This window comes from Typopeltis vanoorti, chromosome 10 (assembly GCF_054136105.1).
Source record: "Typopeltis vanoorti isolate ZY-2024b chromosome 10, IOZ_Tvanoo_1.0, whole genome shotgun sequence".
Taxonomy (NCBI): domain Eukaryota; kingdom Metazoa; phylum Arthropoda; class Arachnida; order Uropygi; family Thelyphonidae; genus Typopeltis; species Typopeltis vanoorti.
In genome coordinates, this window is record NC_143558.1 from 75,541,684 (window position 1) to 75,555,999 (window position 14,316).

The 14,316-nt window shown below is 34.6% G+C and overlaps 1 protein-coding gene across 3 annotated transcripts in view; it reads left to right on the forward strand.

Moving 5' to 3' along the window:
* Positions 1 to 14,316, forward strand: part of Cog2 (conserved oligomeric Golgi complex subunit 2) — a 437,003-nt gene that overhangs the window by 316,283 nt on the left and 106,404 nt on the right. For all 3 annotated transcript variants that reach the window (XM_090399142.1, XM_090399141.1, XM_090399143.1), the window contains exon 12: positions 12,259 to 12,438. In XM_090399142.1, coding sequence (XP_090255268.1) covers positions 12,259 to 12,438 — 180 coding nt within the window. The remainder of the gene's footprint in view (positions 1 to 12,258; positions 12,439 to 14,316) is intronic.

Consider the following 14,316-nt stretch of genomic DNA (forward strand, 5'->3'; position numbering starts at 1 on the left):
CATACCATATCTATTACAACAGCTATTCAATTTAGTCAGAGAATCTTGCAGACTTGTAGCGGATTTATTTAGAAGTATAACATCATCCGCATAAAGCAAAGAGCTGACATTAACATCTCCAATTTTGATATCAGGTTTAATACCACATTCCTTCATAATGTGATCCATATAGATAATGAATAACAGAGGGGGATAATGTACATCCTTGTCTGACAGCAGACTTAACATTAAACCATCTTCCTGTACTTCAATTCTAACTGCTGACTCACAACTCAAATAAAGACTAAGTATTGCTTGATATAATGCCCCATTGACACCATATAACTGCAGCGTATTGAATAGCTTCTCTCTTGGCACCTTGTCATATGCCTTTTGCAAATCGACAAAACTTAAATACAGATCTTTGTTATATTCCCATGCTTTCTCGACTATTTGTCGTAAAGTGAAGATCTGATCCTGACAGCCTCTATTTGGCCTGAATCCAGCTTGTTCTTCACCAAGCTTTTCTTCCACAATTCTTCTCAACCGTTTCTCAAGTATACTTGCATAGATCTTGCCAGGAACACTCAGTAGGGAAATACCTCTGTAATTCTCACATTCAGTTTTATTTCCCTTTTTATATATGGGTACTATGAGAGCTCTACTCCAATCATCGGGAATTCGTCCCTCTGTCCAGGCTTTCTGAACTATGCAGTGCAGCCACTGTAAGACTCTTATACCACCATACTTCAGCATTTCTGGTCGAATATCATCTACTCCTGCTGCCTTTCCACATTTCAAGCCTTTGATGGCTTTTTCTACTTCAAGTATGGATATGTATTCCTGACTGCATGCCTGGTCAGTGTTTTTTATCACTGCGCTGTCATCACTGCTTGTTTCATTTAGCAGTTTTTCAAAGTAATTACTCCATACTTCAAGGATATCTTTTTCTCCTGTTTTCATTTCACCTTTATCATCTCTAATTCCTTTTACAGCACTCTTTCCTCGATTCCTAAGCTTCTTCAACAACCTCCAGAATATTTTGCCACCTTCTTGATATTTATTTTCTATATTCTTGCCAAAGGCCTCCCATGACTTTTGTTTAGCTAGTTTTACACACTGTTTAGCTTTCTTACATTTGTCTCTGTATTCTGTAAGAGTAAAAGCTGACTTATTTGCCAGGAACTTTTGATATGCTTTCTTCTTTTCCTTCACTGCCTCTTTAACTTCCTGTGTCCACCAGGGAGTTCTGATTTTTTTATCTTTGCACACAACCTCACCACATGCCTCTCTGGCAGAATCAATCAATGTTTCCTTCAGAGTTTGCCACTGAATCTCCAAGGTTTGATTCCTGTTCTCAAACTCTTTCATTTTCTTTTCAATAATATTTCTGTATTTTAGTCTACAGTTTACATCTGAGAGCTGCTCAACTTTTATTCGCTTTAAAACTTTCTTACATGTTATTCTTTTCAATATGAAATTCAATTTTATCCTGCTCAAGACTAAATAGTGATCACTTCCAATTTCAAATCCTCTGTACACTCTGGTGTCCTGCACCAGGGAGAAAACATCACTATCAACAATAACATAGTCAATGAGACTTTTCTTATTCCTAGCCTCTTCTCTCCATGTGAATTTGTGCACATTTTTATGTTGGAACATGGTGTTAGTAATAACCAGTCCATGTCCCGAGCAGAAATCCAACAGATATTTGCCATTATTATTAGCTTTGCTCTTTTCTCCAAATTTTCCCAAAATATTTTTGTATGTCTCACAATCATTTCCTACTCTACTAATTAGATCCCCAACAAGGACCAACTTTTCCTTTTTCATTGTGTCAGTTGCTTTTTCTAAAGCCTCAAAAAATTTCTCCACTTCTACCTTAGTAGAACCTTCTGTGGGACCATAGGCACAAATAAGTCTCATTGTCCAGTTTCCCATTCTCATATTTGCCCACATTACTCTACTTGAGGCTGACTGCCATTCAAGAAGATTAGCCTCGTATTTTGTGTTGAATACTATGGCTACTCCTTCTTTTCCTTGATTGTTCCTTTTATCTGATAGGAATTGTGCTTCCTGTTTCCCCTATATAGGGCAAATTACAGGTGCAATGAATATGAGGTGGGCCAGCAGAGGGATTGAATCCTTGGATAAGTTGAGTAAGTTCTTTAATTTTGCAGGAGGTCTAAAGGTGACTTTAAGGTTGTATTTCTGTAGTATTCTGTTTATTTTGTTTGATATCCCTTTAATGTATGAAATGGTTGCAGTTTTATTGTTTGTTTATTTTTGTTTTTAAGTGATGTCTTGTACAGAAGTTTGTTGATAGCATTTTGGCTGTAACCAGTTTTTAGGAAGCTATTGCTGATAACTTTTAATTCATCTTTAAGTGCTTGTTCATTGGAACAATCCTTCAAAACCCTGTTTTTTAGTGTATTAATGGGGCCCCTAGTTTTTGTGTTGGGTGGTGGTAGGAGTTTATTTGTATATATTGGCCAGTATATGTCGGTTTTCAGTAAACAGTGAAGGAAGTATCATGTGACAAGTGTATCTAGAAATGGAAGTGTGTTCTGCTTTTCATTCTCAATTGTGAATTGTATGATTTTTGTGTTTGTTTAGGTCGCTAAGGAAAGTGTCTGTCTGGTGGGGCCAGATAGTGAAAACATCGTCAACATATCTAAGCCAGACTTTGGGTTTTAAAGGAGAGGAATCTAGAGCATGTTGCTCAAAATGCTCCATGTAAAGGTTACCAATGGGGAGTATAATGATGCCCATGGCTGTGCTTTTTGTTGTTAGAAAGCGTTTTGCCACACAAAATAGCCAGATTGTAGTACATGTGCAAAGAGTGCTGTGATATCAGGAGGGAATTTGACCTGTAATAATAGAAGGATTGTGTCATTGATTGGGACATTTGTGAAGAGGGCAGAGATGTGAAAACTGACTAATAAATCGTTTTTTTCCAGTGTTGATGTCTTTGATTTTCTTTACAAAGTGTTGTGTGTTTTTAATATAGGAGGGGGAATGACCTACCAACTCCTTAAGTGTTGACGCTAGTTTCTTGGCTAGGTGATAATTGGGGCTGTCTGTACTTTCGACTATCGGCCAGAGTGGTGTGTTTTGTTTTGTGAATCTTTGGTAGACCATAAATTCTCGGGGAATGAGCGTAGTGCAGAAGTAATTTTTTAACTGTATCTTTGGGCCATGTAGTGATGATTTAAGTAGTTTCTCCATTTTCTTTTTTATTCAATTTGTTGGGTCATAGTTAACATGTTGATTGGTGCTGTTGTCCAAGACTTAAAAAAAAATCCCAGAATCTCTTCTTTATCACAACTAGGAGTCTCTGAAGTTCCCTGTTTGTGTGATCGAGCTTACTATGGACAGACAGGAAGAACTGTGGACATTCGCCTTAGTGAACATAAAAATTACATCTGGCAGTATTGCTATGGCAAGTTGTGTCTAGCAGACAATGCTTTAGATACCCCTGCACACAGGATCAATCGGGTGAAAAAAGTGCTGCACAGTAGCTTTTATAAGTCAGAGAGATTGTTCTTGAAATCAACAGAAGCCTTGAAACATACTCCAAATTTCAACAAGTGTGGCTGTATAAATTTGCCAAAGATTTGGGAGACAATCATCTTAAGACCTAATTAATACCTTCTTTCTCCCTCTCTCTCTCATTTTTCTTTTTTTTTTTTCCCTCAATGTAGATGGCGCCTAATTAGGACTTTACTCTTTCTATTGTACGTTACAATTGTTCAGAGTAGCCCCATTGTTATACTGGATTGTTGTTGTCTCGAGTGCTGTTACAAGCTATTTTTGTGCTCTGAAAGATGCTGGATAGAATACCAGCAAAATATCAGCAATAAGTTAACAAATGGGTATTTTCTTATCAGTCTATGTTCTCATCTACACTTTTAAAATTAATCAACATGTATGACAAATGCATAAGCCTTTCCACACGTATGAGGCTGGTCTGAAAATTTGTCGGTCTCGACCATAGTTGGCAACACTATCGGCACAATTTTTTTTTTTCTAAGTTGGCACATCTGTCATAAGCATCCATGTGAAATTGCAAGTAATTCTATCAAGTAGTTTGTTTTATACAGCTGTCTGAAGCAAAAGTGTTGTCTATATGTCTTGAAATGGATAAAATTGAGTATTGTGTGGTTATAAAATTCTTTCTAAAAGAAGGTTTAACTCCAAAAGAAATTCATTCGAAGTTCATAAAAGTTTATGGGCACTCTTCTCCTTCATTTTCTACAATTAAGAAATGGGCTGCTGAGTTTAAACGAAGCCGTACCAACCTTGAAGATGATCCACGTGAAGGACGTCCAAAAAGTGTAACACCAGAAATCGTTGATCAAGTGCACAATATGATATTGAATGACCTGTCAGTCGAAGTGCATGAAATAGCTGATACCATAGGCATTTCAAAAGAATGTGTAGGATATATTTTGAATGAAGAATTGCAAATGAAAAAGCTTAGCACAAGATCGTGCTGCCGCACTGCTCACTGCAGATCAAAAACGCACTTGCATGAAAATCTCTGAACAGTGCTTGGAGTGTTTTAACAAGAATAAAACTGATTTTGTGCATCGATTTATTACTATGGGTGAGACTTGGATTCACCATTACACACCAGAATCCAAACGGCATCTAAAACACTGGACAGATGCCAATTGTTCAGCACCAAAGAAGACAAAGTCTGTTCCATCAGCAGGAAAGGTCATGGCATCTGTGTTTTGGAATGCTAAAGGCATTTTGTTTATTAATTATCTTGAAAAGGGTAAAATAATAACAGGGGAATATTACTCTGATCTTTTAACCAGATTAGACAAAAAAAAAAAAAAAAAACTTGAGAAAAGACCCAGTTTGCAGAAGAAAAAAATCATCTTTCATCAGGACAATGCAAAGGTGTTTAGGCAATGGGAAAATTAAGGGATCTGCACTATGAATTGTTGGAACATCCACCCTATTCCCCAGATTTGACTCCCTCTAACTTCTATCTCTTCCCCAAACTAAAACTCTTCCTCGCTGGTCAACATTTTTCTTCAAATCAAGAAGTGATTGCAGCTGTAGAGAGATATTTTGTAGATCTTACTGAGAACTACAGGAACGGGATAATGGTGCTGGAGTATCACTGGAATAAATGTATTAGTCTTAAGGCAGATTACGTTGAAAAATAAAAATAATTTTGAAATTATAAATTCGTTTTTTCATTCTTATGCTGAGAACTTTTCAGGCCACCCTTGTCTGCTACTGAATATCGCATCACACCGAAGTGCATTATTTTACACATTTTCTAATGATTATCGTTTGCCCACACTTCCATCCTATTCAAATCTCCCTGTAAATTCTGTATAATCAGTAGCATCTCTGATTGCCCTGGCATTCTTTGCATCATCAGCAAATAATTGCAGATCTCCTGTCAGCCTCTTTCCAATATCACTAATGTATCAATTAAATAACAGTGGACCAACAATATGAAAAAATAAATTTCGTTGGCAAAAATATACCTTGATGAAAAATATAATATACAGTGTAAACATCTCAGATAACTATTTATGAACTCCAAAAACTTAAATCGAGCATAATAGCATAAAACACTAACAACAGTCATATAGTCCAGTCTAGTATGTATATGGACAGGATAATTAACAGCAGTCATAACTGCCTCCCTTGCTGCTTGCTGTAGTTGACGGTCATTTATTTCAGGGGTAATACGATTTATAAAAATAAAAAAAAATTATTATAGCTGCATTTTTTATACCTTATAAAATTTTTACCACAGTCATCTCTATTATTTCAATTTCCACTGCATTGTAAACAAGTTAAAACTTTTTTTTTAATGTGTTAATCCTAAGATCATGTACAAGGAATGATTTCTTATGTTTAATTTTTCTTAGTTAGCTTATATGACTTTTACTTAACCAATCATTTTCTAAAGCACACGTATACGTCCTATCTATTCTGTGCCTGAAGTGGAGAAGATGAAAGGTTCAGAGTTGAATATGCCTCCTAACTTTAAAAGTGCTTAATTATGAAACAGTATTATCTGTAGAATTCTTTAAACTACAGCACTACTTTTTCTTGGTAGATAGCTTTCTCTCTGTTCTTTATAATAAAAGAATATGAGTAAAGAATTTAAATTTGTCTTTATGAAATAATGATATCTACACACTTTACTGATATTTTGCTTTTCCACTGTGTAAAATTAGGATTTAGGAAAACTGTTGATCTCATATATGTAATAAGACATCATCAAAAAGAAAAGTGAATAAAAAAATCCTTAGGTCTGGCATTTATTGATTTTGAAAAAGCATTTGATTTAATCTCAACATAGCTATTTTAGAAGCCATTTAAAAATCAAGTAATCAGAAACATTCATTTTGATATACTTAGTCATATATATAAAAATTCAACTGCATCTGTAAAATCAGGAATAAATATGAACAGTTTTAAAAATTTGTATTGGATAAAATAGAAGAATTACTGTGAATGAGAGGGTATTGAGTAAAATCATTCCAGAGCTACTACCCTGAAACTGATGCAGACAGCAACCACAATTTGGTTTTATTGAAATTCAATTTGAAACTCAAAAACCTGTGAGAATTAAGGAAAAGGCCCAAATGGAATATACAGGGTGTTCGGGATAAATTTGACAGTTTCGTAAGGAAAAAGAAAATCTTCTTTGTATCTATTAAATTTAATGAATTGACAAAAAAACATTACAGGCAGAGTTAATTACAATACTATCAACAAGATTTACTCAAAATAACCACCATTAGCATCGATCACAGCTTCAATTCTGCTTCGGAACCTCGAACAAGCTGATGCTACAGTCTCCCTGGGAAGGGCCGCAAAAACTGTTTTAATTTTATCCATTAACTGGGCTTTTGTATTACTGGAAGTGCGATTGGTGTCTTTTTCAACTGCGCCCCATACAAAATAATCCATGGGGTTAAGGTCTGGGGAGTTTGGAGGCCAAACATTTGGACTGGTGAAGTCGTAGAAATTTTCAGACAACCATTTTTGACTTTTCCCAGAGGTGTGGCAAGGGGCCGAATCCTGCTGCCATACATACGGCCTACCATTGGCTACCCTTGTTATCCAGGGCTTGACTACAGTTAGCAACTCCACGAAAAAGCCCGAATTCCAATGCCAGGGTTCTTCAACACCTGTTCCTGCAGATTTGCGAGGAATTCTGCTGTACGAACGCAATCAGATCGTCTGCTAGGGATCTTTCTTCTTGCTACATCCTCGTAGTCACCATTGCAAGTCTCTAGTTCATGCCTGATTGTTTTTACTGTATTCAGGGAGCATTGGGCAGCAGTCGTAATATCCTTATTTTGATGGCGGGCACGAATCATCATGATACAAGTTATTCTCTTCCATGATTCAGGTGGGTTCCAGCTATCCATCCTTTCTGACATCTTGTATGTGAATGAAGAAGGGTCCAAACTTTTAAATGAAGAGAAGTGTGTGTTAATACATGTAACTTACGGAAAAATATAATTAATTATAAATATGTCAAATTTATCCCGAACACCCTGTAGATAGCCAGAAATAGAGGAAAATCATAGAACAGAAGACTGATAAAAGCATTAAAATTAGGGAAAGAGAGAGAGGGAAGAAAAACAGAAGGAACGATGATTGATTTTAAAGACACAACCATCAAGGCAGCTGATGACGTAGGAGCAAAAAAAAAAAAAAAGGTCAACTAAAAAGCCTTGTATCACCCAAGACATTCTAAACCTATTAGATGAGAGAAAAAAATGCAAAGCCTCTCTGCATGAAGAAAGTAAGGAAAACTATAAACAATTAAAAATGTGATAAATAGAAAATGTAAAAGAGCAAAAAAAAACAATGATATACAGAGAAGGAAAAAGAAATAGAAGATTAATCAAAACTGGGAGAAGTGATAAATCATATAACATTATAAAAGAATGACGCAGCAAAACAAATCAAGATGCACAATTATCAAAAAGAAAAGGAAGAAATTTTTGAAAGATGGAAGGAATACTTAGAAGAACTCTATAAAGGAAAAAATTCAGATAACGAGGCCACAGAAGATGAAACTTGATGCAGAAGAAATTGGCCCAGCCATATTACAAGATGAATTGGAATGGCCACTGAATGAATTGTCTTCTAATAAGGTTTCCATGTGTGGATAACATTCTTTCAAAATCACTAAAATATTCACAAAGTATAACTAAATCATACTTCTTCAAAATCATAAGGGATATGTATGAAACTGGAATCATTCTCAAAGACTTTACACAATGCTATTCCCGATCCTAAAATAAATAATGCAGACGAGTGTGGAAATCATCAAACAATAAGTTTAATATTATATGCTTTCAAAATCATACTAAAAGTTATACAAAAAAGATTAACAAATAAGGCTGAAAAATATATCAACAGTGGATAATTGATGCAATCCTAGAACAAATATAGAAAGAAGATTTGAGAAGAATAAAAGTACTTGGCTAGTTTTTTTTTGACTTGGCGAAATCCTATGATAATCTTGACGAACTTAAATGTTCATATCATAAAAACAAAGATTTCAGTGGAGAGATAGAAGGCTTATATTTCATCTCTACAAGCACCAAGAAGCCCACATAGACAGAACCAACAGCAAAACTAAAACATAAAGGATATGTAATGGTGCAAGACAAGGTTGTTCTTTGTTGCTTCAATGCTGGTTAATCTCTACATTAGATAAGTGATAAATAAATTAACAGAAGTAATAGGAAATCTGGAATTAAATGAAATTGAAATTAACTGGCTACAGCTTCATCACAGAAGATAGAAGAAAATCAGATATAAAAGCAAGAATAAGTCTGACCAAAAAAGTCATGCCTCAAGAGAAGGAACATTTTTATTAGTAAAGGACTCTGCATTTAACTGCAAAAGAGACTGGTGAAAACATATATGGAGTATAGCATTACATGATGATGAGACTTGGACTTTAGCAAATCAGGACCAAAAGGTTGGAGGCATTTGAACTTTGGTGCTGGAGAAGGACGATAAGAATTAGTTAGATAAAAAGGAAGACTAATGAAAAAGTTCTAAACATGGTTCAAGAAGAGCAGCCACTAATGAATCACATCGATAAGAGAAGAAAACGCTTAATTGGACATTGCCTGAGGCATGAAGGACTGCTTGCAGAAATAATGGCTGGGACTGTAGAAGCAAAGATGCCAAGAGGCATACCAAGAATTTCCTATATAAACAACTTATCAATAATAACTGGAGCTAAAATCTATGAAGAAATAAAAATGGAGATCACAGGATAGGACATGATTATGTACTTCTACCACTAACCAGTCTTTGTATTGATATATCTGAGAAGAAGATGATAGTAAATGGGAAAGAACTAAATCACTTATGATTTGGAGATGACATTGTTCTTTTAGGAAACTCTGCAGAACATTTTCAACAAATAATCAATGAACTGAATGTAAAAATAAAGGATTAAATATAAAAGACAAAACATAAATAGTGTATAATAAATAGCCATCCAAAAGCCAGTATATACAAAACACTGGAAAATTGTTAGTTAGGACTAAAGATCACAATAGAAGGAGACTGTGAAGAAGAAATTAAATGATGCATAGAATTCAGCTTGGTTGGATAGCCTTCGGAAAACATCAGGAATCACTCAAAGGAGACATCTCAATCTTCCTTAAAAGAAAAATATTTGACAGATGTATCGACATATAGAAGTGAAACATAGACTTGAAAAAATTGGCCAACAAGTTGAGGACTACCCATACAAAAATAGAAAAATCACTACTTAGTATTATTATTCAAGATAAAAAGAGCAATACTTGGATCAGAGCTAAACACCGAAGTGAGACACATAACAACCGTTAAAAGATCCAAATAATGATGGGCAGGTCATATGTGAGAGCTACAGGTAGACCCAACAGAGGGTGGGAGGATGAGATTAAAGAGATGGCTGGAACTCACTGGCATAGAAAAGTTCAAAATAGAATTGAATGGAGGATTTTGAGGAAGGTGTTTCTGTCCAGCAGTGGACAGAAAGGCTTTTATCAGTGATTAATAATTTTTACAAACTGAATTTATTTTTCAATGAATTCAGTTTGTACTGCAGTATTACTGTACATTATACTTCTCTCTCTTTGCATTTATTGGTTTTAACTTTTCTTGCTAACTTTTGATGTTAGAATTATTTCTGTATATTAACATGTTCGTCTAAGGGTGAGTGGGACACCCTTGTGTGAAAGAAACTTTTTGCAAGAGGATGCATCCTGACCTGCTACAGTTTCCTCTTTTCATATCAACAGATGCACCACATATCTTGGTAGGTTCTGTTGTAACTAAACCTGTATAGAGAAAACAAATGTATATGTCGAAACAAATGTTTGTTGCAGAATATATTAGAAAATTAACGAGAATTCTGTATTTGTATGTTTTAATTACTAAAGGTGTGAGCCATCCAGCACCGGCGCCTAGTATTTTTCTTGTGTGTGTGATTAATGTTCGGTGCCTTTCTAAAAGAGTTTTTTTTTTAATAAAGTGTGAATAAAACGAACAGGAAATGAAAAACAGATGAATACCGCTTTACAATATAATGTTACCTATGGATTAGTCCTGCTTATACAAATTTTTTTTACACAGAACTCAACAATTAATCATAAGTTGATTTATGATACATCAAAAAATAAAGAACTATTTTAGCTATATTTTCATAAATTTTAATCAAAAATTACAGTGATATAATCGGGTCCAGGTTACAATTTCAGAATTTATTTGTTCATTTCCGGGAAAATCTGAAGGGGCCCGAACGGAAGACGATGTACATTCATAATTATATGTGCCATTCGTTGTTCGTTTAAACTCTCATCTCATATTTTTTGACATCTTTTAGGCATCTTTTCTTCTGCAGCGCCTGTGTATATTGCACGCTTCACTCACACCACCAGCCAGGCCTAGAGCTATCATCAGTCATGCAAGAATGGCAAATGTAATGGTGACAAAGAACAAATGTAAACATAAATAATTTCATTACTGGCAAATGAATATTAACTTACAATTGTGTTATTATATTTGTGTGTCCAATAAGTTGTTGAGGTGGAGTGAATTACATGTGATCTTATAAAATCTAGACATACATGTTTGCATTTATGCTGGATATACTTTAAAAAAAAAATGAGGAGAGAGAAAGAGATTTGTTTGTAAAATATAAATAACTAGCCAATAATAAATATTGGTTGTATACATTAGTAGCTCTGTAAATAAATATAGGGAGTGGATGATTATCCAGTGAATTAATAACGTTTATCAGGTGATTTATCTGGGCTTGGCAGGATTATATGTGGTTGATGGACTAGCAAATTATCTTGAAGAATTTGTGTTTGTTATGTTATTAATTTCTATGTTTTGTTTATATTTCAGTTTATTTTCTTTTATTCACCAATGATCAGTATACACTTTTTATATGTTAATACATGCATATATAATTCATTGTCATCAGAATTGTTGGGGGGGGGCATACAGAATAATATGATAGTATGACATGAGTATACATTTAGGAAATGTTTACGTACATGATAAAAAATAAAATAACCAAATGTTATCCTTTCCTTTTTATTTATTTAATCAAAATCAGTCGCTGCTAAAAAAAAATAATCTAAGATAATCTGATATTGCTGAATAGCAGATATCGTACACTGTCATCTATTTAAATCATCCTGCAGAATCTCTACATCTGTAACTATTGTCATACCCAGTTTTATATCATTGGAGAGTAACTGCATATTTTTTCCTCAGATCATTTCTTGTATCATGAAGGTATAAGTTAAATAGCAGTCTCCCAAGTACAGAGCTCTACAGCACATCATTAGTCTACTTTTTTCTGGATTCATCTCTCCCATATACTACTCAATGTTTGTCCATCAACTATCCTCTTATCTGTATCACCATCTTTATATCCATATCCATTTGCTCCAACTTATGTAATAGCAATCTATGTTGTATCTGCTTTATTTAGTCCAGTAGTATCATAGTATAGCCATTTCCTTTATCTGTATGTGCCTTATAGAGAGACCAAGAAAGGTAGAGTGGGGGGGGGGGAAGGAGATGTTTAAATAAACTGACCAAGATCAAGAAGGGTAAGTATGATGCAGACATTCAAAACAGGTATGGCTTTGTACCAAAGAGTTGTGAATAAAATACTTATATTGTAATTTATAGGTAGATGTTCTCTAAGAATTTTGTTTTTCTTAATTATTTTATTCTCTGATTTATTTATAGGTATCTAAAAATCAAGATGAGATTCAAGCAGTAGATGTTCCTATGCAACAGAATGCTGTCAGTGGAGACAGTAGAATATTAAACAGTAATGTTGATTCTGGGTTCAGTAATGATGATAATCAGCCAACAATTTCTCAAGTGATAATGCTTGTCAAAGACATTGAAAATTTACTAATTAAAGTAAGATCAAATTTTTAAATGAAAGCTGTCATTTTATTTAGCTGCTAAGTGAATCACAAGTAACTTTTGTTTTAATTTTGATTAGAAAAATTTTTGATTAATAATCACATATTAGAAATTAATAGTTACATTTAATCACATATTAGAAAAATACAAGGCTTTTTATTTTCATATTTTGTTAATGATGTAGCTAGCATCCTCGGTAAGCCATTTGCCATAAGTAATACAATATTATTAAACCCAGAGAATGCTTTCAATCTTCTCTGTTCTCCTGGGATATATTTATATTGAGTCTGTTTAGTGTATCATTAATTTTATTATTTCATATGCATACTCAATGAAACATCACGGAATTATTGTTCATTCTTGCAGACAGTTTTGAAATGTAGCTAATTTCCTATTCCAATATCACAAATTTGCATTCATGAACTAAAAAGAGAAAAATTATAGCAGTTCTTAAATCATGATTTCCATAATCATGATTTAATTATGATTATGGAAATCATAATTGATCATTTAATTTTCACTAGATTTGTATATTAAGTTTAGTTTAATCCTTTATCCAAGTGTGAGCAAACAAAATTTGCGTCTGAAAGTATCTTCAGGACTGAGCTAAGGTGATGCAACATCAAGACAACTCGGGAGAAAGGTGGAGAAAGCTATCATAACATTACACATATCCTTGCAGATATGTGTAATGCTATGCATTAAGGCAAGGGCCACTACCCATACTGGTTTCGACCTTTATTGAGGTCTCATCAGTGGGAGCCAGGCCCACTGATGAGACCTCAATAAAGGAGGTCTCATCAGTGGTAGTGGAGAAACCAAGGCAGAAGCAATGAGAGGTCATCCCCACCTATAGGAGTTGCCAAAAGGTGTACAACCTTATTATTAAATTACTCTGGATTCAGAGAAAGATGTTGAGAGTTTATTTTTCCCTTGGTTAGACTATATAATAAGTTTAGTTTAATCCTTTATCCAAGTGTGAGCAAACAAAGTTTGCACCTGAAAGTATCTTCAGGACTGAGCTAAGGTGGTGCAACACCAAGGCAACTCGTAGCAAAGGTGGAGAAAGCTATCATCACTCCTATCTCAGTATCTCCCATAATGCAAAGTCTCTCAACTCTCAACTCCCACTCAATTTGTAGTTGTATTATTGTGTTTTTGTTAATCAACCAGATTAAAAAAAAAAATTACATTCCTGTGATAAACTGACTTTATGATATCTATATATGCAATCTATCTAAATTCAAAATAAGCACCTTGGTCCTCCATAAAGGATAGAATGTCTTTGTCAACGGTAGGTCTTACCTTAGCAGTCTACTCTTGTTCTGTAATAGTGACAGAAGAGTTGCATAAGAGTAATGGATATACAAGTGGTGCACCCAGGGTGGGGGGCAAGGGGTCCTGGCATCCCCCCAAAGAAAAAGGGGGGAAACACTAGAAAATTTTCCAAAAATCTTTTCCTAATTAAAATTCATTTTTTTATCTATGTTGTGTCATGTCTTCTATTTCTATACTACTTATGAATTAGTGGTCACATAAGGTGGGAATACCCTATAGCTCTCAGGAATCACAGCTGCTGTGACCACAAGGCAAATGAAGTATTGCTCAGGCAGACCGAGCGCTAAAAATATTTTTACCCGTTCAACTCGGCTCCCTTGCTCAAGATTAAATCCTGAGTGCGCCACTGGGATATACCACACTACTTCTGGACTTCACTAATACATTTGAGAGGATTCCACACAGAATGTTGTTATACAAGCTCAAAGGGATGAATAAAAAAAAAAATAAATAATAAATAACTTACGACACTGATAGAAGATTGATTTGTATGGAGGTGACAAAGTGATGCACCACAAGGTTCTCTGAGAAATC